Raw genomic sequence first — 24,443 nt, 5'->3', positions numbered from 1 at the left:
TTGTCTATGCTGTGAGCTCCCCCCTCTGGCTCCAGAGTATTTGGAATAATGTCAAAGACCCCAAAGCCTTTCAGATATTTCTGCAACGAGCTCAGGGGCACTTTCCTTGTTCAAAAGTGATTTTTAAACCTCCAAAACCAGCCTGCTGCCAGCACTGCTGCACCTCCCACCCGTTTGGGCAGGGGATGGATACAAAGCCATGGCTATTGTAGGTTTGACAAAGAGGTTCTGTAGTTCTGCTCTCATTTCAAAGACCTCAGTGGCCTTAAAGCTGGGCTTGAAATGGTGGCTGCTGGGTTGGTGTCAAAGGGGAACGTGGCCTTTCATCAACCTCTTGGTGGCACTGGGCTCATTCTACAGAAACCTCCATTCCTGCCCTGGAATTTTGCTGTTCTTTTGTAGGAACTCTTCATGCCTCTGATTTTTGGGGCTGTGTCTCTCTTTTAGGTGCTTTTCCTTGTGAGTTCAGATGTGGTTGGATCTTAGAGGGTTTGGTCAATTACAGAATGCCAGTGTGGGTTTAAAAGGGGTCAGGAAAGCATTTTGGGGTTGGTTGGAGGGCGATGGTGGGTGCCAGGCTCTTAAATCTGAAAAGGGGGAGAGATCTGAAAGTCAGTTCTGACATGCAAGAGATGAAATAGGAATCTACAAAATGTGGGATTTTCCAAATGCAGCATCACAGCCCTTCCTGTGACATCTGTTTAAAAACCTTTTCTAGACAATGAGGCAACAACCCTGAGTTTAACTGTAGCAGATTTCCTTTTTTTTCCTCCACTTTTCCTCATTCACACCAGTTTGTAAATCCCTTTTTGGGTGATGTCTCCTGTTACAGCAGCAGATTAGGAAGAGGTGGGTGGGAGTTTCCTGGGGTGGAAGTTTCCCTGCTCATCTTCCTTTTTTCAAGTCACTCTGATGATGTTTTTAATTGATCTGGAGGAAGATGAAGCAACTGGTGGCTCTATAATTCTCTTGCTCACTTTAATTAACTTTCATTGTCCTTCCACCATTTCTTTCTCACTATTTTCTCTCTATTTACACTCTTTTCTCACTATTTGCTATGCCAAGGCCAAAGTCTCTACTCCTCAAATCCCTTGCTCAGCCTGTGAGCTAATCCCAGGTGCAGCTGCTCTTCCCTCAGATTAAGATTGGAGCAAAATATTTATTTTACAACATTTTGCCATGAAGCATCCTTGGTGGATCCCACAGCTGTGGTGGCTGCTGGACAGCCCTGCAGGGAAGGGCAGGATGTGATAATAAAATCCACATGTCCCTGCCAGTGAGTTGAAATCAGAGACTGAAATCCTCGCAGTTCATGAGAATAAATCTTAACTTAGATTTAAAAAAGGGCTTGGACCCCTGTCTGAGTGCAGGAGTCAGTTTTTATATTGGTTCTAGCAGGTCTGGAGGTTACTCAGTTTTTCTATTGGTTCAGTTTTTATATTGGTTCTAGGATGTCTGGAGGTTATAAATGTGCAAATCCAATAAATCATCAGCACGAGGGAGGGAGCCCAGGGCTTGAAGTGGTCACTGGGAGCATCGTGAGTGGCTCAGGGCTGGAGCTGGGTGTGGGAATCCATAAATTCAGCGGGTTTTGGGAAAGCTGCAAAAGGCAGCCTCAGAGACAGCAGAACTGTGATTAGAGCTGAGCAGCAGCCATGAGATTGGGCAGCAGAAAAATTATGTAAGAAGTAGAAAAGCAAGGACAAATAGGACAATGGTCTGTGTATTAATGCTTGGCTAGAATAACTCCCTAAGCTGCAGAAAAGTTCATCTGGTGAGATATGAGGGAGTTCTGAGTTAATAACAGAGCTCTGTGCATTGTGTTTGAAGGCTCACAGGCAGGGTTGGATTTGAAATAAGCAGGCATTGTTTAACCAAAGGTACCTGTGCTTAGAGTGGTTGGATGGAACTACTGACAATGTGCTTCTGCTTTGTGGGATTGGTCAAAAAACTGCTAAAGTGAGTTGTGACATTGAGTTCTTGGTCTGCTGCCTGGGATGTGAGCTGAGGGCATCTTCCTCTCGGGGTCTCTCTGCTCACAGTGACCCTGAGATGTGTTAAACTCTCTTTTCTCAGCCTGGTGCTCAAAGGAGGAGTCACACTCTTCATTTCTCCTTCTCAAGGTTGTTCATTGTTTCTTATCTATAAAATTTTTTCTCCTGTCCAGCTGAGGTCTGCTCAGCAGGTCAGACAGAGGCACTCTGCCTGCCTCAGAGGCAGTGTTATCTTTTTATAATAAAAATTACGTTTACAATGTTTACAATTACTTTTTAATACCCATCACTTATGTTAGACAGTGAGCTTCTATTCTAAACCAATCCAAAAGTGGCACCATCACAGCAGGAGATGGAGGCCAAGAAGAAGAAGGAGAAAGGCTGGACATGCCCAGATTCCTCCATCTTCCCTCCTGAATCCCCATTCTAAAAACCCCAAAATCTATTTTTCACCCCATGATAAATTCACTATTATTCTGCTTAAACTGTCATGGCCTGCAGATCTTCATCTAAGGTTGGTAATTTGCTGCATTGATCATAATAAAAACCACAGGGTTCTTGGGCTCTGTGCCAGGGTCTCTGAGCCCCTGGCAGGGTCTGGGCCATCAGGACAGCCAGAGGGATGTCCTGGGTTCTGACATCTCCCCATTGCCATAGCCATGTAATAAAACTGATGCTGGAAAATCAAACATCTCAAGGCACGTTCCCAGCAGTCCCACCCCATGTGTGACTTGTACACAGACCCCCATAGTGATCTCCAAAGGAATTCCTGTCTGGAGCCAGCTCAAGGCTTAGTTTTGGAATTGCTGTTGGGATTATTGCAGGAATGACTGCAGAGCTTCTGAATAAGGGGCCAGGATGGTCCAGCAGATGTTTATACCTTTGAAGGATGGCTGGTGGGTTAGAAATCAAAAAAACTTATAAAACAAAGATAGAAGGAGGTGAAATAAGTTGAGATTTAATTAATATCTGGCCTTTTAATGGACTACACGTCTCTTTTAAGGGGAAAATCCAGCAGGGAGAGGTCTGTGTGAAATGGCTGTGTGATTTGTACAGAGACCCCAGCCCACCATGCTGGGAGCAGCAAGCAGCACTCTGGCTGCTCTCAGGAGTGTCTGGCACCAAAGCCTGCTGCAGACACACTAAATTTCCTCCTGCTGGAGAAGTTTGTGTACTTTTGACTGGTGCTAATTGATGGGCTGTGCCCTGGAGGGGCATAAATCTCTGCGAGTCAGATTTATGAGGACCCTTATGTTTGTTTGGCAGCGTGAGCCTTGTTCCAGGGATAAATGGAGCGAGCAGGGAGAGCTGACAGGCTGAAAAATGGGAGATCCTGTTTCTCCCCTGGAATCCTGCACTTCCAAAGCCATAAAACCTGAATTCCTGGTGTTTGGGACGAGCAGCTCAGAGCTGGGAGATGTGCAGGTGTCTCCTGAGGGAAGCAGCCCCAGGTATTTTTGTTCCCCTGTGCTGGAGGGATATCACATGTTTTTGTCAAGTGCCTGATTAAGTTTGACATTTGAAAATAGAACTTCACGCAGAAATAAGTACTGTACTTGTGAGTATTTAATTAAGATGTTTAGTTCCTGTCAAGGTTGGTAGTTTCTCTTTCCTGTTAAGGGCAATACGTCTGCAACTGCCGAAATTTCAGAAACCTGTACTTAACCTTTCCTCGTCATCCCATTTCCATAGAAATCTGATTAACAACTTTTAAAGTTCAGAAGCTGCCACTAAATGCAATTAAAGCCCTTGTGGAGTCTGTTATTAAGAGCTGGCATTTAATGAAGACTGAGGGCACATTACTGTTACCATCCACACTGGAGCAGGATGTCTTCAGCAATTAGCTGAAGGCATGGAATACACAAAGTGTGCTGTATTACCCAGCACTGAACATGCTTGGTATTTAAGCAACATGCTGCCTTTTTTTTATTTATTTTTTATTTTATTTTTGCCTTCTCTTTGCTGGATTTTCTGTGGCAGTTTGAGCTGCAGAAGCTCAGCTCAGCTGGGTTCAGCACAGCCCTGGGTTTGGTGTGCATTAGAATTCTTCCCTGCAAGGTGGATGGTACTAAACACGAGTGGAGGAAGCTCCTTTCTTTGTGATATAAAAATGTTTAACTTTACTTCACTTATGAGCATCTTCTTTCCCACCTCCAAATTGTGCAGAGCCACTGGAGCTTGGCTAAATTATAATTGCAGGGCAGAAATCTGTACTCAATTACTTGTTCAACTCTTTCCACTCCTCCTTGGCCTTTTTGTGTGCTGCATGAGCAAAAGGAAGCCCAGTCAAACTGAGAGGGGCATTGAATCCTTCAGGGAAATGCTTTATTTTGTGCCATCTACAAAGCAGGTGGTGATATCACCTTTTTGGTCAAATTCCTTGTTTTGGTGCATTTTAGGCTGCATTTGGCTCGTAGCTGGACCAGATTTATTTCACCAAGTTATCACTCACACAAGAAGGACCGTGTGCTAAAGAGATACATGGACTGGAATTGTGGAATCATGGAATGGCTTGGGTTGGGAAGGACTTTAAAAATCATCTCAAATGGTTTGTGTTGGAAAGGACTTTAGAAATCATCATTCCAACCCCCTGCCACGGGCAGGGACACCTTCCACCATCCCAGGCTGCTCCAAGCCCCAATGTCCAGCCTGGCCTTGGGCACTTCCAGGGATCCATGGGCAGCCACAGCTGCTCTGGGAATTCTATTCCAGCCCTTTCCCAACCTCTCAGCCAGGAATTACTTCCTAATATCCCATCTAAATCTCTCCTCCTTTTGTGTAAATGTATGTGCAGCCATAATATGTAAAAACACACACTCAAACACACACAAAGATATTTTTATTTGGTCATCAAAACCACAGCAATTACAAGCTGCCACCCTGAAGCTGACTGGACTCATTTGTCAAAAATTCCAAAAGGATTTATTTTTCTTTATTTGTTTTGTGTTTTGTTTGGGTGCCAAGAGGCTGATAGCAAAATGAGGAAGTGGCCTTGTTACTTGGATGGTTTCTGCCACTGTAATCTGTGTTTGCAGAACAGCTGAGGTGCCTGGAGAAAAATAAATGCTGTCCAATTGTTTTATGACCCAGTTAGTCAAATTGACTATTGGTAGCTGAAATAAATTTGTCACCAGTGTTTGTTTCTCTTTTATTGAAATATATAAATAAACCAGCAGAACTCCTGGGAAGGATGGGGGGGAAAAAAGGACAGCTCAGATCCTGTTCCCATTTATAGAGACCAGGTTGGGTGGGGTGTGGAGCAGCTTGGGACAATGGGAGGTGTCCCTGCCATGGCAAGTGGAATGGGATGAGCTTTAAGGTCCCTTTTCTCACCCAAAACCATTCCATGATTCAACACAGCACAGAAAATTAAAAAAAAAAAAAATTAAAAAAAATTTCAAACTGCAGCAGAAAATTGAAATCCTTTCTCATTTTTCAGCCATATTCACTCATGGGCCAGGCTGAAAATCCCAGCAGCTCTTGGCCTCCAAAAGCAGCCTCAGGTTTCCCTTTCTCCCTGCCCTGAGACATCCCTGGTGCTCCCCAGGAATCTCCATGGGTTCCCTGTGTCTGGCCAGCCCCAGCTCCCCTCTTGTGCTGCTCTCCTCATCCTCATGGAGCATTTTAATCCATCTCACATTCCAGTGTTCCACGTTGTGCTCTGGCCCACAGCAAGACACAAACTGAAAATCCACTTTAAAGGCAAGAAAAACCCAGACATTAAAAATATCCACTTAAAAACCACCCAAACCACCTCAATTTAAATCCTTAGACTGGGCACTTGTTACTGAGCCAGGGTCCCTTCTGTGGGAGCTGCTGTGGCAGTTTGGGTGAAAGTTGTGCTTTTCAAGTAATTTTGGGGTTTATTCCTTCCCTTCCTCCCTCCCTTGAGGGAAATGAAAATTCCCAGGTGTGCAGTAATTCAAAATTAGCCTTGATAATGAGGGGAGCACTGATAGCATTATCTGCAGAGTTTGGGAGGGATTTTTTTTTTACTCTTTCCCAAAAATAAAAAAAAAAGGAATTCTTCTTGTACAGGAGTAGAATTGTGAGGTGCCTTTAAAGAATTAATTCTGGAAGGGATTTTATTATTATATTTCGGTTAAATGAATTGCAGGAGCAGCAAGAAGATTAGATAAAGCAGGTTGAGCTGCATTACAGGTGTTCACAGCCCCTAAAAATTTTAAATTTTATTCCTCCAGCCTTCCCTTCTTGCTTCCCCTTTGGTGTGTTTGCCAGCTGTGTGCTCAGCCCATGTTCTCCATGTGATAAAACTGACACAGGAAGCTCAGAGCTCTTCCAATTCAATTAACTCTTCCTCTTTTTTTTTTATTGAAATGCCACAATTCCTGCAGCATTTTAATTATCAAGACTTTTGATACAGCAAATTACTGGTAATTAGCTACAGACTGCTGCCTCACTGAGCTTTTCTTGCCTGGTTCTGGCACTTTGTGAACAGCTCTCCTGTTTCCAGAGCTTGTGTCTTGGTTTGGAAAGCCAGGTGTCTGCTGAGGAAGGCAGGAGCCTCTCAAAAAATGGAAAATGCAAACCCCCTCCCTCTGAATTATTATAATTTTGAAATTAAGGGGCTCTCAGGTAAAGATATGGGAGCAGGAATAACAGTTCTTTACTAGGAAAATTAAAAATAGAAATGCAATAGTACAAAAAAGAGAACAAACCACTGCCAGAGTCAGAATAGACCTGACCCCCTGTGGGTCAGGCTGGTGACTGAAGCCACCATTTAATGGGACTTTTAATATTAAATTTCCAGACTGCTCTTGTGCACCTTCCATCTCTTTTCCCTGATTTCTTGGTTTGTCATGTGTGGTGGTGTTTGCAGGGGTCCCAGAACAAGGGAAGAGATGAGAATCTTGACTCCATGTTTCAGAAGGCTGATTTATTTTTTTTATGATATGATATATGATATGATATTATATTATATTATACAATATGAAAATTATATACTAAAACTATACTAAAAGAACAGAAGAAAGGATTTCATCAGAAGGCTTGAAAGGAATAGAAAATAATGGAATGAAAATAAAATCTTGTGACTGACCAGAGAGTCTGAGCCAGCCGGGCTGTGATTGGCCATTAATTAGAAACAACCCCATGAGCCCAATCCCAGATGCACCTGTTGCATTCCACAGCAGCAGATAACCATTGGTTACATTTTGTTTCTCTCAGCTTCTCAGGAGGAAAAAATCCTAACAAAAGGATTTTTCATTAAATATGTCTGTGACAGTCATGCCAGGGTTTGATTTGGTATTGCAGATGGGAGATCAAAGCTTTGCTCTTTGCAGCCATTTCCAGTGAACTGATTAATTACCATTACCTTTAATATCCCTAAATTTTCCAAACTCAACTTTACACAATAATCCCACAGATCAAGACTTCCTTTACTTTCTGTAGAAATTTTCTATAGAAATTTTCTACAGAAACTTTCTACAGAAAATTTCTACTTCTGCTGGAGTAGAAGTTTCCCTCTGCTGACATTGAAATCCTCCCAGTACATTGATTATATTATTGAAAATAGGAATAAAAAGCACTAACAGGAGATGTGATTTTCTGTGTTCACTGTAAACACTATAATTTATAATTATAAATTATAAATTTAAATCCCAAAACATTATAATTTATAACCCAAACATTATAATTTATAACCAAACATTATAATAATAACCATTCTCTAGTAATTTTCCATAGGAATGTGAGCCAGGTCCATTCAATCCAGAAAGGGACTGAAGCAACATTTAATGAATTTAAATTTAAAGAATTTAAATTTAAAGAATTTAAAGAAATTTAGCATTTAAAGAATTTAAGTTTAATTAACATTTAAAGCCACATTTAAAGAATCTTGGAATGGTTTGGGTTGGAAAGATCATCCAGTTCCAACCTCAGTGTTACCCCAGGGTGCTCCAAGCCCCATCCAAACTGCCCTTGGACATTTCCAGGGATCCAGGGGCAGCCACAGCTGCTCTGGGAACAGCTCTTTTCATGTGCTATCATTGATCACCTTCCTATTACTGCTGTTTTTAAACTGAAAATGAGAATTGAGACTGAAAATCAGAAGGTTTCCATCCAACAAAAGAAAAGGAGGCTGGAATAATCTGGGATTTCTCTTGGAATACAGAGGGCAAAAAGAGGAATTAAGATTTCTGGGAGCTTGTAAAATCCAGTGTCAGTGATTTTCTCATTTCTGGCTGAACATTGTCCTGCACCTGCCTGGATTTCTTTGTTGGCTTGTGGTGTTTTGGCTTTTGTCACATCCTTGGTGGACACAAATCTTTATCTCTTTCTGTTTGTTTAAAGCTGAATTTGTCACCATCATAAGAATAATTTAACCAGGACCTTTTCATCTTCTGGAAATCCCTGTTGCTGGACATGAATTCTATTATTCCCCCTTAATTCTTTTTTAATAGACTCTTCTGTCTTCTGTTCTGTGATATTGCCCCTGATCAATATGAGGTGGAGAGGCCAGTAATTACCTGGGCTTCTCATTCACCCTTGAAAAATTCATGTTGTGTTGGTTTTCCTTGGATTTTCTGGACCCCCAAGTACAGAAAGGATGAAGAAAATCAGGGTTTATGGGGTGGAGTTTGAAACTGGTTTGGTGATGGAGCAGAGTGTCCACACTGCAGCTTCCATCTGAACTCAGGGGATGTGAGGTGTGAGATACCAATGAAAGCTTTTAATTCATAGAATAGAATTTATTCAGAGCTCAGCCCTCCTGTCTAAAACCTCACAAAAGGTACAAAAAAACTGAATGAATTTATGTGTCACCCTGGCCAGGTGTGTTTTACTTTGTTCAGGTCAATCTTGGGTATAAAGGCATAAAAACCTATCCAGCTTATCCTGAGCCCAGCCAAGGAAGGAAAATGCCTGTTGGATTAGTCCCTTATCTGATTCAGAGAGAAAAAAAAAAAACCTGAGGTGTTTTAAAAACTTTTATTCCATTTTCAGTCTCATGTGAAGGGTGAGACAATACAGATGTTCTAATTCACCCCATCACAATCAGAAAAAAAAATGTGGAGTTGAACTACCTTATATGTACAGAGTAAATTCATAATTACTGTTACTATTACTGTTACCAACTATTTCTAATTACACTGTAATACATTTTAAGTGTTAAATACATTATAAATGTTTCTTGGTCTGTCAGCTTTAGCCACACCATGCTGTAAATGCCTTAAAGCAATCATCTGAAATTACCCCAGGTGGGTCCCACTGCAATGCATCTTTCACAGTTCTGTTTCTCCAAAGTATCCAGTCTTATTTGCAAGGCCACCCTTTGGAACATCTCCAGTTCCATTTCTCTCTCAGCAATGTCTGTCCCATTCCAGGGCATTTCTAACTCAGCATTTCTCATCTCAACGTTTGCATACAGATGTGAGCTCTCTGTCAGGCTTTGAGAACTCTCTACAAATCCACTTCCCACAAGTGAGGGTGTGGAGTGTCCCAGGAGCAGATTTGTCCTTGTGCCACTGTTGCAGAAGGACAGAGCAGAGCCAGTGTCACCAGCTCAATGTGACAGCCAGGCCACACACACTGCCCCGACCTCTCAGAATTTCAAAATTTAATTACACCTCCAAAACCATAAAAGATCCTTTTTTAATAAACCTCTTGTTATTATTTTTCATTCCCAGAGAGCAGCTGGATGCAGGCTGCTCTGTTGCCCTGCATTTATGCACAGCTTTATTTGTGTGAGGGATGTAAACACAGCCCAAGGATGGCAGGATTCAGCCAGGGAGCACAAACTCCAAATCCTTGTTCCAGATGAGTGGGATGCTGCAAACTCCACAGTCCCTCATAAATCTTGCTGTGCAGCCACGTGATTAATGTCTAACGAGGTTTTGGGTTGATGCCTCAGCAATTCCTAAGCAGGTGTTGTGGGATCAAATCAGGAAATCCCTTACTTGGCTGCTTCTGGAAAGTTCCTTTGGCTTAAACAGGCAGGAAGGGCCTGGTTTGGGTGGTTTTTAAGTGGATATTTTTAATGTCTGGGTTTTTCTTGCCTTTAAAGTGGATTTTCAGGTTGTGTCTTGCTGTGGTTTTTAATAAGCACAGGGCCAGAGCACAACGTGGAACACTGGAATGTGAGATGGATTAAAATGCTCCATGAGGATGAGGAGAGCAGCACAAGAGGGGAGCTGGGGCTGGCCAGACACAGGGAACCCATGGAGATTCCTGGGGAGCACCAGGGATGTCTCAGGGCAGGGAGAAAGGGAAACCTGAGGCTGCTTTTGGAGGCCAAGAGCTGCTGGGATTTTCAGCCTGGCCCATGAGTGAATATGGCTGAAAAATGAGAAAGGATTTCAATTTTCTGCTGCAGTTTGAAGCCAAATGTGCTGTGTTGGATCATGGAATGGTTTTGGGTGAGAAAAGGGACCTTAAAGCTCATCCTATTCCATGTTCCTGCCATGGCAGGGACACCTCCCACCATCCCAGGCTGCTCCAATCCTTCCTTGGGCACTGCAGGGATGCAGGGGCAGCCCCAGCTGCTCTGGCAATTCCAGCCCAGCCAGGAATTCCTCATTGCCAAGATCCCATCCCTGGCTGCCCTCTGGCACTGGGAGCCATTCCCTGGGTGCTGTCCCTGCAGGCCTTGGCCCCAGCCCCTCTGCAGCTCTCCTGGAGCCCCTGCAGGCCCTGGAATGTGCTGGAAGCTCTCCCTGGATCCCTCCCTTCTCCAGGGGAACATTCCCAGCTCTCCCAGCCTGGCATTGGATCCATCTCCTCTCCAAGACATTCATGGACCCAGGGGCTTCACTTGGAATCTCAGCAAACCATGAAGGGTCTCCCTTCCCTTCTCCTCTCTTTTTTCTCCCCATTTTCCATAAAAATCCCTCAGGATGGATTCTGAGTGTCCCAAATTGCAGGATCCCAGAGCAGTTTGGGTGGGAAGGGCCCTCCAAGCTCATTCCAGGGACACCTCCCCTATCCCAGGCTGCTCCAATCCTTCCTTGGACATTGCAGGGATGCAGGGGCAGCCCCAGCTGCTCTGGCAATTCCAGCCCAGCCAGGAATTCCTCATTGCCAAGATCCCATCCCTGGCTGCCCTCTGGCACTGGGAGCCATTCCCTGGGTGCTGTCCCTGCAGGCCTTGGTCCCAGTCCCTCTGCAGCTCTCCTGGAGCCCCTGCAGGCCCTGAGGTTCCCTGCATCCTCCCTGGAGATCTCTCCTGTCCCCTTGGCTGTGTCCTGTCACTGCTCAGCCACATTTCCCCTTAATTCCTTCATCCCAAAGAATTTGTGGAACTGTTGAATTCAGGGCACTGGAGCAGAAAGAGCTTTGATCTTCCTGGCCCAGTTTCTGCTACACTTGAAATTTTTAAGTGAAAAATGAACTCCCAATTCCTGTTTCCCTGCTTTCATCTTCTCAGAGGTGCCCACATCCCTGCAATGTCCAAGGCCAGGCTGGACACTGGGGCTGGAGCAGCCTGGGACACTGGGAGGTGTCCCTGCCATGGCAGGGGTGGCCCTGGATGGGCTTTAAGGGTCCCTTCCAACCCAAACCATTCTGGAATCTGATGAATTTTGAGGATAATTATCAAAATCATCTTTTCCAGCTTCTGACTTTTTCATAGCCTTGTGTAGTTAATTGTTTCATTGAGTAAATTACCAGCAAATTAATTTTTTTCTCTAATTTTTCCCAATTTTTGGCATTTTCTGAGTAACTTAGAGCAAACTCATATCCCAGTTCTCTGTTTCACCTTTTGCCCACAGGGATAATTCATTCTGCTCTCAACCCAAACCTCTCTTGGCTTATTGTAGTCCTGGATTTCACACTTAATATTCCCCACTCCTGGATACAAAGTGACACCAGAGTCGTGGAATCCATCATAAGTAGGTTTCATCCATAATGGAAGAACAAATTGCTTAATTTTTTTCCTTTTTCTTCCCCCAACTTGATTAAGTTTGAGGGTTTAATTAGATTTTCGTGGCGATTTTCGGGTTGTTAATTTAAGTGGAGAAGATGAAATGCAAATAGGTGAATACAAACGGGTTTGCTAAATTAGTGTCAAAAATTAGCACAGTGATTATTTTTACCAATAAACACAAATTTTCAAAGCCTGTGCTCAGGTAAAGTTTTAATTGAGATGCTTTAGGAATCAGATTTTTCTCTGTGTGTTTGTATTTTTTTTTTTTCCAAGCCATCCCAAATTGTTTCTAATTAGGGGCACGATTCCATTTGCCTGGATATTTATTCCTGTGTAATTTGTTTCAACTTAGGCAGCAGAGGAGTGATGAATTCTTTTCATTACCTCCAACTCTCTTTGATGGGCTTTGACTGGCTAATTATTCACATGGAACACATTCCCAACAGCCTGTGAGTAGGTAAAAATTCCTGAAAATAAACAGCCTTCTGAAATTCACTGACAAAAGTTCATTTTCAAGGGCTTTCGTTTCATCTTCAGACACAAGGAAATGAAAATGGAATCACTTGGATTTTTGTTTTACTTCTGCACCTTGAATAATATCAAATATTGGGTTGCAAAGGTTTCCCAGGGGGGAAGATGTCACAAAGGGAGCCCCCAGCCCCTCACTCAGTGATTTGGGGTTGGAAAACCAATCCTAAACTCCACTGGCAGCTGTGGGAATTCATATTTTTGATGATGAAAATTCATATTTTTGATGATGAAAGAAGCATGTTTGGGTTGGGAGCTGTTAAAGGACAACTTTTGCAGCTTTCCAGGGTATTTTCCATCACATGGGACCCCCAGCACACACATGGATGTTTCCTATTTCTCTATATAAATATGTTGGAAGTATTTAAGCACATCAATACATTTCTAAGCCGAGGTATTTTAAATAAATACATGTATAAGCCAAGGTATTTTAACTGCACTGCTCACTATTGCAAGCCTTTGTTTTTAAGAGCATTAATTATATTTATAATCAGTGTATAAACTCACCCACCCTCTTCCCATGGCTGCCATGGATGGAATCACTTTTGGGAACTTTTTGTAGGTTCCTTTTGGGACCTGGAGCAGATTGAGTTGGTCAAAAACCCCATCCCTGGAGTTGTCCAGGGCCAGGCTGGACAGGACTTGGAACATGGTCATGGCAAGGGGTGGGACTGATCTTGAAGATCCTTCCCAACCCAAACCATTCTTAGGAATATCAATTAAATTTTTATGAAATTTGAGCCAGTCCTCAGGATATATTTTTTTAAAAATAAAGCTGTGTTTCTGTCACTTAGAATTTTTGTGAGTATTGGTCATTTTCCTACAGAGAACCTAAAAATTCCAGCGACACACTGAGGCTGTTTTAGCCCAGCTGCTGAGCTGTCTCCTGTAGGCAGAGAGTTGGTGATAATTGGGAGTGGGGCTGCCTCATCCCCAGTGGGTGACAGCTGTGAGAAGCAGGTGAACAGCACTGATGGCAATGAGCCATGGAGTGCCCAGGTGTGCTGAGCAACCCCAGAGGGAACACAGGATCAGTGCATGAACATGAGGGGATAAAAGGTTGGGCTAAAGAACAAGAAGGGCCAAGGTTTGAAGCCTTCTGGAGTGGTTTGGTGTTACTGTGTGTGGGGTGAAGCCTTTTGATGTTGTATGGTGACACTCTGTGTGTTGTGGCCATCTCAGCTGTGACGTGTACTGCAGCACTAATGCAGTGCAGGGTTTGAAAAATATAAAAGCTAAAATTCTAAGGCATCACCAGAACGTGCTTCAACCTCATGATGGAATGGTTGGGTGGGAAGGTGTAGGTACAGTTTGTGGTGATTGGGAGTGGGGCTGAAGCTCAGCTGGCTCCAGCTGTGAGAAGCAGGTGAACAACAATGAGCCATGGAGAGCCCAGGTGTGCTGAGCACCACAGAGGGCACACAGGATCAATGCATGAACATGAGGGGATAAAAGGTTGGGCTAAAGAACAAGAGGGGCAGATGCTTGCAGCCTTCTGATGTGGGGTGGTGTTACTGTGTGTGGGGTGAAGCTTTCTGATATTGTATGGTGACACTCTGGGTGTGGTGGCTGTCTCAGCTGTGACGTGTGCTGTGACAATAATGCAGTGCAGGATTTGAAAAATATGAAAGCTAAAATTCTAAGGCATCACCAGAACATGCTTCAACCTCATGATGGAATGGTTGGGTGGGAAGGTTGTAGGCACAGAGTTTGTGGTAATTGGGAGTGGAGCTGGCCCAGCCTCATCCCTAATTGGCTTCAGCTGTGAGAAGCAGGTGAGCAGCACTGACAGCAGTGAGCCATGGGGTGCCCAGGTGTGCTGAGCAATCACCAAAGGGAACAGAGGGCACTCAGGTGCAGTGCATGAGCATGAAGGGATAAAAGGTTGGGCTGAAGGACAAGAAGGGCAGTTGCTTGCAGCCTTTTGAAGTGGCATGATGTTACTGTGTATGGGTTGAATTCCTCTGATATTGTGTGGTGACACTCTGGGTGTGGTGGCTGTCTCTGCTGTGACTGGAGGGAGGGATGGAAGGATGGTGTAGGCACAGAGTTTGTGGTTGATTGGGAGTGGGGCTGCAGCCCAGCCTCATCCCTAATTGGCTAAAGCAGGTGACCAGCATTAAGGGTAATGAGCCATGGGGTGCCCAGGGGCACTGACCAACCCCAGAGGGAGCAGAGGGCACACAGGTGCACTGCATGAACATGAGGGGATAAAAGGCTGGGCTAAACCACAGCAAGGGTAGATGTTTGCAGCCCTCTGAAGTGCTCTGATGTTACTCTGTGTGGGGAACTGCTTAAAGCCTTCTGAAGCTGCCTGGTGGTGCTGTGTGCATGGTGGCCTGTGGCCTGCAGCCTTGCTGAGCTCTGTCCCTCCCCCAGATGCTGCTGACCGAGTACCTGGACATGAAGAACACGCGCGCGGCCTCGGAGCCCTCGGCCCAGCTCAGCTACGCCAGCTCCGGCCGCGAGTTCGCCGCCTTCTTCGCCAAGAAGAAACCCCAGAGGCCCAAGAACCCTCTCTTCAAGTAAGTGCTGGGGTTTTTAAAGCTGTGCTAAGCTGCCTTTGGTGCCTGGAGTGCGGCTGGTAATGGCAGTTTCACAGTGTGAGAGGTGTGGAAATTCCTGGATGGGGATTTAATGCCCGGAGCTGAAGATCTGTTACGGATTCAGCGCTGGGTTTTAGAGCTGGGCTCATTCCAGGGCTGGGAATCCCATTACAGGAGCTGCTGCAGAGCATGGAGTGATCCATTCTGCCTCTCTTTGTCCATGGTAAATTCAGGAGCTGTTAGAGGGAGCGATAAAGGGCACTGGACAAAGGGAATTAAGATAACTGTGTAATTACTGCATAGACTAAGCACTTAATCCTGTCACTAACTCCTTTAATTCAGTGGTCAGGCTGCAAAGAATTAAGTGGTTGGGAGGAGAGTGTAAGGGAGAGGAGGATGAGAGAAGCTGGGTGGCCAAGGGAAGGATTTGGGAGAGGAAATTTGTGCAGCAGTAAGGAGTGAGGAGTTGCTGAGCAGCGCTGGTGGGAGAGGAGATTCACACCTGGATTTGGGGGAGCTGTGCTGGAATTTTCTTCTCTTCCACCACCTGCCTGAGCTGGCCATCCTCTTGGCCTCTTGAGGATTTTGGAGAGGACCTAAAAGTGCTGTTTTGTGCTCCCAAAATGAGTGGGTGTCCCAAAAGAGTGGATGTCCTCTCATAATACCTGAGATCCCGGTTAGAAATCCAAGTCTTCTTTACTCTCCCAGGATGAGCTCTCCTACAACCTCCTGTTATTAGAGGTTAAGTGTTGTCTCCTTCCCCTGTCAACCCATGATTATTACCCCTCACCCTTTTTTTTTTTAACCCCCTTATGGCTGTTTTGGGCTGAGAACTCCACTTGGAATTTACTCTGATCTGCAGATGGATATTGGAGCTCATCCCATGTCTGTCCCTGGGTGCACAAGGCCCCAAGTTTGGGGTTTGAGGACTAAGTTTGGGATTAAAGCTGGAGGGATGAGGATGCTGTGGCTCACCTGGAGCAGGCTGAGGCTGGGTAGAGTTTGTCAGCAGAGAGCAGGTGGCTCTAATTGTTCAAGGGAAGGTGAATCACCTCGTGGGAGCAGCATCTCTCCCCACTCCTGGTGCTGTCACTGAGTGATGCCATCCCTGCAGTGACAGCAGCACTTATTGGGATCTCTCATTTGGTTATCTGTCAGCTGTCACCATATCTATGGAAATCTCCCTTGAAATGGAATTTCTCAGCCCACTGAGGTTTGTACGTGTTTGATGGAGTGTTATTCTTGTCTCCCCTCCCATCTTCAGTGCTTTCTGTGCCAGGCCCCTTTCCCTGCCTTTCCATTAGCTCTGTCCAAATCTCTCCTCTTGTCACCACAAAATCTGCATTTCATTCCTCAGCAGTTTCTTAGGGCAGGGCTCCACCTCGTGTTTTGCTCACTGGGGGATGCAGGTGTTGGTGCTGTGTCCTGTGGTAGCTGTGAGCTCATTTAATTAATATTAAATACTCAGCTAATTTAATTAATATTGAATATTTCTGCTAGTTATGTCCTCAAGGAATAGAGGGAAGTTGTGTCCTGCTCTCTGGAAATCAGGAGCTGGTATTTAGAAGAAACTCAGAATCCTTATTTCCTTTAAAATGGGTATAATAAAAAAATATTTATTTAGTTGCAATGTTGGCTTGAAAAAGAAAGCTTCAGATGAAGGGGAATTTGGATAATTTATGCCATGATAAACTTTTTTTTTTTTTTTTTTACTTTTTTCTCTTCCCAAAAGTAGCCAAGGGCATGCTCAGGTTGCCAGCTCAGATTTCCAAGCTAGAAATCAGGAAATAAGACAGGAGTGAATTGTACAGGCAAGAGTTGAACACCCAATAAATCAGTCCCAGACTTGGCTGTAATTCTGTGTAATTCTAAGGAAAACAAAAATGTTTTGAAAGCACTGTGGGAGGATCAGCATTGGGAAGGGAGTTACAAGGAGTTGAGTGGGAACAGGAATGTGGGGAAGGGGGAGCTCAAGGAGGTGGCAGAGGAAGGGAAATAGGGGAGAAAAATAAGGGAGAAAAGCTGGATGGTTGTGGAAAAGAAGGGGGGAAAAGGGGAGAAAAGCTGGATGGTTGTGGAAAAGAAGGGGGGAAAAGGGGAGAAAAGCTGGAGGATGGCTGTGGAAAAGAAGGGGATGAGGTCTGGGTTTGGTGCCTGGAAGACCTGTGGGATAATGCTGCTCTTATTGTGTCACTGATGACAGAAAGGAGCATGTGGGGAGCACAGAGCCAAGAATTTACACTCTTTTAATTAAAATCAGAAGGGTTTGTTGTATTTTGATAAATCGTTATTAGTTCAGTTGCAACAGCACCAATGCTCAGAGTCCAAATTAAAGCAGAAAAGCCTCATTAATAGTAATAATCTTAACACTAGTGCCCAGGAAAGCTGTGAGATGCTTTCCTCCTGTCCCTGGTGTGATGCTCATGTTCCCAGTGTTCCTCTGAGGCTGATTCCACCTTCCTGAGCTGTGGGATTGGGGAGGGAATGAGGAGTGCTACAGCAAATCCTCAACATCTCGAGGTCTTCTTGTGACAGAAGTTTCCTTTCTGAGTCTGGTGCTTGTGATGCCTCAGGTTCAGCTTTTCTGTTTTTCCCATTCTGTGCTGCTTTAGTGTGTGGGTCTGAGCTCCATATTATGGGATGGTGAGCTCTGTGCACAGAGCAGGGAGACAAAACAATTCCTGCTCCAGCTGGGCACCAAGGACAAATGACCCAAATCTCAGCCCAGGAGCACAAACCCCGTGGGCTGGAGAGAGAAAAACAAGCAGGGTGGGACTGCAGGGGCTGAAGCTGGAATGGGACAATGAACTGCAAGATGCAAATGGAGCAGAACTGATCCCAGGGAGAGACCCCGGGAGCGCTGGTGCATTTTGGGGCCATTTTGGTTCATCTTGGGTGCAGCCCTGGCTGGGCTCTGGTGCTGCCCAAGGTGCATCCATGGAGGAGATCCTTGGAATGAATCCCTGCTTTATTCTGGGACTCTGCTCAGCCTCTGCTCCAGCTCAGCCTTCTCAAGGCATTTTGTCCACTGGGGCTGTTTGAAGGTGCTCTGTCCCCACCACGAGCTCCCTTCTCCCTGGTCCCCAGAGCCCATCCAGGCACTCCTAGGAAATGGAATTTTTGCTTCTTTTTTCTGCTAAGGTTGGGATGAAATGTGTGAGACAGTATTTCTTATTGCACTCAGATGTTTATTATTTGTTATCTATATTACAGTCTCACAAGCTGTGAGTTTTGTAGCCCTTAATTTTAATAAGCTAAAAAATGGTGATGTATCTCTTTCTACAAGGTTTTTTAAGGATAAGCTGTCTAATTAAGAAACGTCACTTAAATTATTTTTACTTTTAACCCAATAACTAACTACTTGTGGCTTGTACTGGGGACTTTTCTATCTAATTACAGAAAACCACCCAAATGGGGACTTTTTTATCCAATTTATACAAAACCACCCAAACTTATGAAGAAGGTAAAGAAGAAGGACCAGCTTCTGTTACTATAACTGCCAACAATCCTCTTGATGGGGCAGGAATGGTTGGAAAATATTTGGATTGGTCCTTGTGGATTATTAGAGCCGTACAATAAATAATAATTGATTGGTCCCTAATTTCCAGGAGAACATTTTCCTATTATTAAGACCTGAAGGGTGCTTATATTTTACATTTTAATAATACACATTTTATATTTTAGTTTTATAAATAAGACATTTTATATTTTATTTATATTTATTCATATTAATATTATATTTATATTAATTTTTGTTTATATTTATATTATATAATATATATTATATTTTTATTATATATAATATATATAATATATATTATATTATTATATTATATGGTACAATATAATAATATATATTATATGATATAATATAATAATATATATTATATATTATATAATATAATAATATATTATTGTATTATATATAATAATATATATTATATAGAATATATAAATATATAATATTTATATTATATTATATAATTTTATAAATAATACGTTTTATATTTTAATTTTATATATTATTAAGAGCTGAAGGGTGCTTATATTTTCCTATTATGAAGAGCTGCAGGGTGCTTCCAGTGCCTGAAACTGACTGAATTCCTTTGAATTCCAGGTTTGAATCCTCATCCCATGCCATCAGCATGAGTGCCTACCTGAGGGAGCAGAGGAGGGAGCTGTACAGCAGGAGTGGGGAGCTGCAAGGTAAGCAAAAGGATCCTTGGCAATTGGATCATTCCCTCCTGCAGGAGCTGGAATATCCTGCCCAGCCTCTGGCAGGTATTGATCTCTGCCCTGAATCTCTCCAGGATTTAAGCTCTTGTTTATTATGAGGTTGTGAAGGGGTTTCTCTTTATTCTCTCAGCATTTTCAGCTGGAGGTCAAGGTCTTAAAAATATTCCTAAAACAAAAGGTGGAATATAAACAACCTCACCTTGAGCACTGGGTTTGGGTGTTGGAGCTACCTGGGATATTTTGCTGCAGTTTATTTCCTTACTGTGATACTTACCCTGCCTTGCTCTGGGAGCTGAGCTCAGGCAGCTCCAATTTGAAGCTGGATGGACTAAAGTGACCAATTCTTTGTGTTTTGTGCACCTGAGGAGCTTCACAGGGCTTGCAGATGGTGAACCTGGGCACTTGGGCTGCTTTTGCTGGTTTATATTGCCCATGGCAGGTGCTGTGTGTGCCCAGGGAAGTGTTCCCTGCTCCAGGCATGGCTTCATTTCCCTTGTTTTTTCCTGGATGATCCAGTGGTTGGGCTTGGCAGCAGAATCAAGGGAATATCCTAAGACAAATTCTTTTGTATCATCTATTCCAGTTTCTCCCTGGGCTAATCATAAGAGGAAAATAATTTCTGTTCTTCAAATATTACAGCGATGACCAAGGGCAGAATTTCTCCTGGAACTCTTGTCCATGATAATTTTCAGCTGGCTGTTAATTGAGAATGTTTTATAATTTGCTAGAGAATTTTTGGATGCCTTTGTGTTCCCTTCCTTCTTTCATGACCTGTCCTCAGGGACAACTTAAACCCACAAAGGTGTGGAAAAAAGCCTTGAGAGGCAGAGATTGTTCTTGGGACAGCTTGAGGCACTTGGGTGACTGCAGGGGTGTGTGGTTATTAATTGTTTGGGGGTTTTGGGGGTCCCAGGACGAGGTGAGAGATGAGAATTGACTCCAAGTTCTCAGAAGGCTGATTTATTATATTATATGAAAAGAAAATTATATATTAAAACTATACTAAAGAAAGAGAAAGGAGATAGCAGAAAGCTAGAAAATAATGATAATAAAAACTCATGACTGACCAGAGTCCTGACACAGCTGGACTGGGATTGGTCATTAATTAAAAACAATTCACGTGCTGGGTAAACAGTTCTCCAAATCACATTCCAGAGGAGCAAAACATGGAGAAGCTGAAGCTTCCCAGGAGAAGAAATCCTGGCCAAGGGATTTTTCAGAAAATATCACAGTGACAGAGGTGATCTCAGCACTGATGAGCAGGGGTGTAATGGCTCTGTGGTGAATTCTGAGATCCTTTTGGGTGGACTGAGAAGGAAAAAACCTGAGGGTGATTGTGGTGGTGCTTGCAGGGGGTTCCAGGATGAGGGAAGAGATGAGAATGTTGACTCCATGTTTCAGAAGGCTGATTTATTATTTTATGATATATATTATAGTAAAAGAAAATGATATATTAAAATTACACTAAAGAATATAAGAAAGGAATAGAAAAGAATGGGATAATAATAAAATCTTGTGACTGACCAGAGACAGCTGGGCTGTGGTTGGCCATTAATTAAAAACAACCACATGAGACCAATCAAAGCTGCCCCTGTTGCATTCCACAGCAGCAGATAATCATTGTTTATCGTTCATTTCTGAGGCCTTTTAGCTTCTCAGGAGAAAAAGATCCTAACAAAAGGATTTTTCACCAAATATCCTGGTGACAGGTGACAGCTCCCACCCCCTGACCCCACAGCCTGTGGGGATGAAGGGGTGTGGAGGTACCTGCCAGCTAAACTGGGATCTCACCTTTCACACACCTGGGAGGTGTGGAGCTCACAGCTCTCTGCCTTTTGGGGTTCAGGCTCTCACCTTCCAAAGTGTCACGTGGCCAGGACTGGCTGGGAGGTGTCCCCCAGGTCAGGGGGATGAGGTTAGGGTTCCATCCCATTACCAGGTTTGATTCCTGGAGTATTTCAGGTCCTTCTCCATGGTTATGAGCTCCCTGTTACAAACTCTGTGGGCTCAAAGCCAAGAATTTTGCAGCCATTGAGCGTTTTGAGCTTTTTGGGGCCATCAGGGAGCCTGCAGCACTTGCTCCAGAATTTCCCACCCCTTTGGGATGAGTCCTGTTGCATTCTGTCATTCCTAATTGTCCACATGGCTTTAAAAACAAGCAGAGAGCAGAACTGACCTTCTCCATACCTGTGTCCTCCTCCAGGTGCCTCGTGGCTGAGATCTGGGGATTTTTGTGGTTATTTTTATTACACTATTCTATTATTTCTATATTTGTGGTTATTTCTATTACAGGCAGGGTTTTAAGGAGGGTCCTGGGTTTGGAGCTCATTCAGAGCCAGATTTGATGGAAGAGTGATTCCTTAGGGATACAAGACAAACCTTGGGGCAGCATTTGGGATGAGCAGGACCCTGGCAGCATTTCCAGGAGAGGAGGATGCAGCAGAGCTGCTCAGAGAGCCTGGCTGGGCAAGAACAAAGCCCAGGAGCTGACAAAGAAGTCAAGGACAAAAGAGGAATTAATGTGGAGAGGGCCAAGGTCCTGCTGCCCTTTGCAGCTCAATTGGAAGAGCCTGGACATGATGCAATAGGTGACAAAAGTCAGTGTGGGGAGGCAGTGGGGACAATAGATGAGATGACTTTGCTGAGATTCTTTGCAGTTGAACCATCAAGAAAAGTTTCCCTTTGAACTTGACGTTAAAAATGCAGTAACCTCTGTCTCTATTATGAGCTGCTGTTCCCTTTTAGGTTGCTCATTAATCTTCCTGAATCCCAGACCACAGCAAGATCTGCATTTGGATTTTTTATATATATATATATATATATATAATTTTTTTTATCCCTTTTAAAGAGAAATACAATTTAATTGTTCAATCAGGTTAGTGGAAAGCAGGCATGTGACACTCTGTCTTCTGTGAACACTGCACAGTTTCTGTTCCCAACAGCCTTATCCACAGGGATGATTTTTCAGTGGCAGCAGGGGGAGGGTGACTTGTTAGGGAATCTTTTTCCTGAAAAGATCTTCAAAGAAACATATGCATGAAAAGAAAGGAATTTATAAAAGTTTAGCTCACGCTAACTTTTCGACATAAGAATTTAATTTAAATAGCCTTAAAAACGTGTGAAGATCAGAGTGATGCTTTGTCATTAACCCCTTTGATTTGGACTGAAATAGTGCAGAGCATGAGGCTCACATTATCCCTCAGTGGGAGAAAGGGACCTGCTGCAAGTGGTTTAGAGCTGGAATTCTTCTGTTTCCTTCCACTGAAATTGCAGGAGAAAGACTTTGGTGATGTGTTTTCCCCTTGAAGTTGGCCACACATGTTCTCTAACAACTGTCATTAAAAAATAAAGGTGGGGGCAAGTACAGAAGTGAAATATTTCCTTCAGGACTGGTACAGCCTGGGAGAGCTGGGGGTGCTCACCTGGGGAAGGGAAGGATCCAGGGAGAGCTTCCAGCACATTGCAGGGCCTGCAGGGGCTCCAGGAGAGCTGCAGAGGGGCTGGGGCCAAGGCCTGCAGGGACAGCACCCAGGGAATGGCTCCCAGTGCCAGAGGGCAGCCAGGGATGGGATCTTGGCAATGAGGAATTCCTGGCTGGGCTGGAATTGCCAGAGCAGCTGGGGCTGCCCCTGCATCCCTGCAGTGCCCCAGGCCAGGCTGGACACTGGGGCTGGAGCAGCCTGGGACACTGGGAGGTGTCCCTGCCATGGATGGGGTGGCACTGGATGATTTTAATCACAACCCAAACCAAACCAATCTGGGATTTTAGGAAACTTGCAGGTTGCTCACCTCTGGGAAAGGATGAAAAATGTGGCAGTAAAACAAAGCTCTGGTATAATAACACAATAAATTATAGTGAATAATTTTTAGAATTAAAAAAATCCACTGATTTTTTTTCTTGCTGCCTGGGTGATAAATGGAAAGCCTTGAATACCCCTCAGACCCAAATCTAAATTTGGGAAGTGGGCTTGTGTTACTCCCCACTCTGCTACTCATCCACTTTCCACCCAAGCCTGAAAAATTCCTTACCATAAGGTTTTAAGCAATTAAAAAAAAACCCAATGAGAAACTCTGCTAATTAAGATTAGCAGCAGAGGCAGAGAGGATCTGCTATGACAAGGGCACCATGTAAGGCCAGGTCCAGGGAAAATGCAGTTATTTGTAGGTGCCTTGTTCCATTTGGATTCACCCAGGGGCTGCTGCAGGGAGCCAGCTGTGCTCAGCGGTGACAGAAACCAAAGCTGACATTTGGGATAATGAAAATTCGGTTCAGCACCTCTGCGAGATGGGGATGATAATGTGTTGTCAGTCAGAGGTTGCTGTGGAGGGGAAGAGGGAGCAGGATTCATGTCTGGTTAAAGGAGATGTGGTGACAAGTGGCCTGTGCTGGTTGAAAAATATTCCTCAAGGAAGGACGGGGAATAAACCAGGGGGAAAAAATCATGTGATGATGTGATATCCTGAATTCCCTGTCACACCACTGCTTTTGTCTCGTGATGAGCAGCATCACAGCTGGCTTTGAGCTTGGGGAGAGGGGAGAGCAGGGATTTTCAGGGTTTTGCCAGCTCTGAAGCCATCATCAGCTCCCCCAGCCCCTGGAAATGCACCCCTGATTTCCTCAGTGTGTGTTGGTCCCGGTGTAGCCGATGAGAGCCACGGCCTCTTCAAAGGCTGCCCAATCAAGGAGGGGTTATTAAAACCAGCCTGCTTTATGACTGAGAATTAATTAGGGCAGCATTTTCATGCAAACCATCCAATTTTTTGATTAGCAATGGAGCAGGGTTGCAATTAACACTCTAGGAAGCTTAAATTTCCAGCGTTTTGATTCTTGGGAAATGAGATTATCAAACTGGGGTCAGGCCCTTGACAGCAAAAGGGGGATTATGTGTAAGGAAATCGTTTGTTTCTTGATTTTTCCTCAGAGATTGTTATTAAAACCACGACAGTTCAGAAGGAGATGCCTAAAAAAAGGAGGCAGGAGGGTCCCTTTGCTTTGTCAGTGCAAAGAGCTCCCGGTGTTGGGGAGAGCACGTTTGGCATTACATCTACAGCAACAGCTTCCCATTGCTGGGTGGGGTCAGCCCTCCTTTTCCCATCCATGTGGGTTTGTTTCTTTCCTTTTCAACAATGTTTTTGATCCCTTCCAGGTGTCTAAATGTGTGTATTGCTGCTTATTAAAGGCTGACCTCAGCCAGCAGTCGAGTCTGTGAAAAAGGATCAGGGCATCTCTGTTAATCCTGGAGAACATTTGGGGGGGTT

The 24,443-nt window shown here is 44.1% G+C and overlaps 1 protein-coding gene across 1 annotated transcript in view; it reads left to right on the top strand.

The window, feature by feature from the left end:
• Positions 1-24,443, top strand: part of EXOC4 (exocyst complex component 4) — a 362,041-nt gene that overhangs the window by 96,424 nt on the left and 241,174 nt on the right. Inside the window, exons 8-9 of the mRNA XM_036400734.2 lie at positions 14,782-14,927; positions 19,066-19,154. Of these exons, the coding sequence (XP_036256627.1) occupies positions 14,782-14,927; positions 19,066-19,154 (235 nt within the window). The remainder of the gene's footprint in view (positions 1-14,781; positions 14,928-19,065; positions 19,155-24,443) is intronic.

This window comes from Molothrus ater, chromosome 5 (assembly GCF_012460135.2).
Source record: "Molothrus ater isolate BHLD 08-10-18 breed brown headed cowbird chromosome 5, BPBGC_Mater_1.1, whole genome shotgun sequence".
Taxonomy (NCBI): domain Eukaryota; kingdom Metazoa; phylum Chordata; class Aves; order Passeriformes; family Icteridae; genus Molothrus; species Molothrus ater.
Note: the sequence above shows the minus strand (reverse complement) of the source record. Positions and strands in the feature narration are given on the sequence as shown.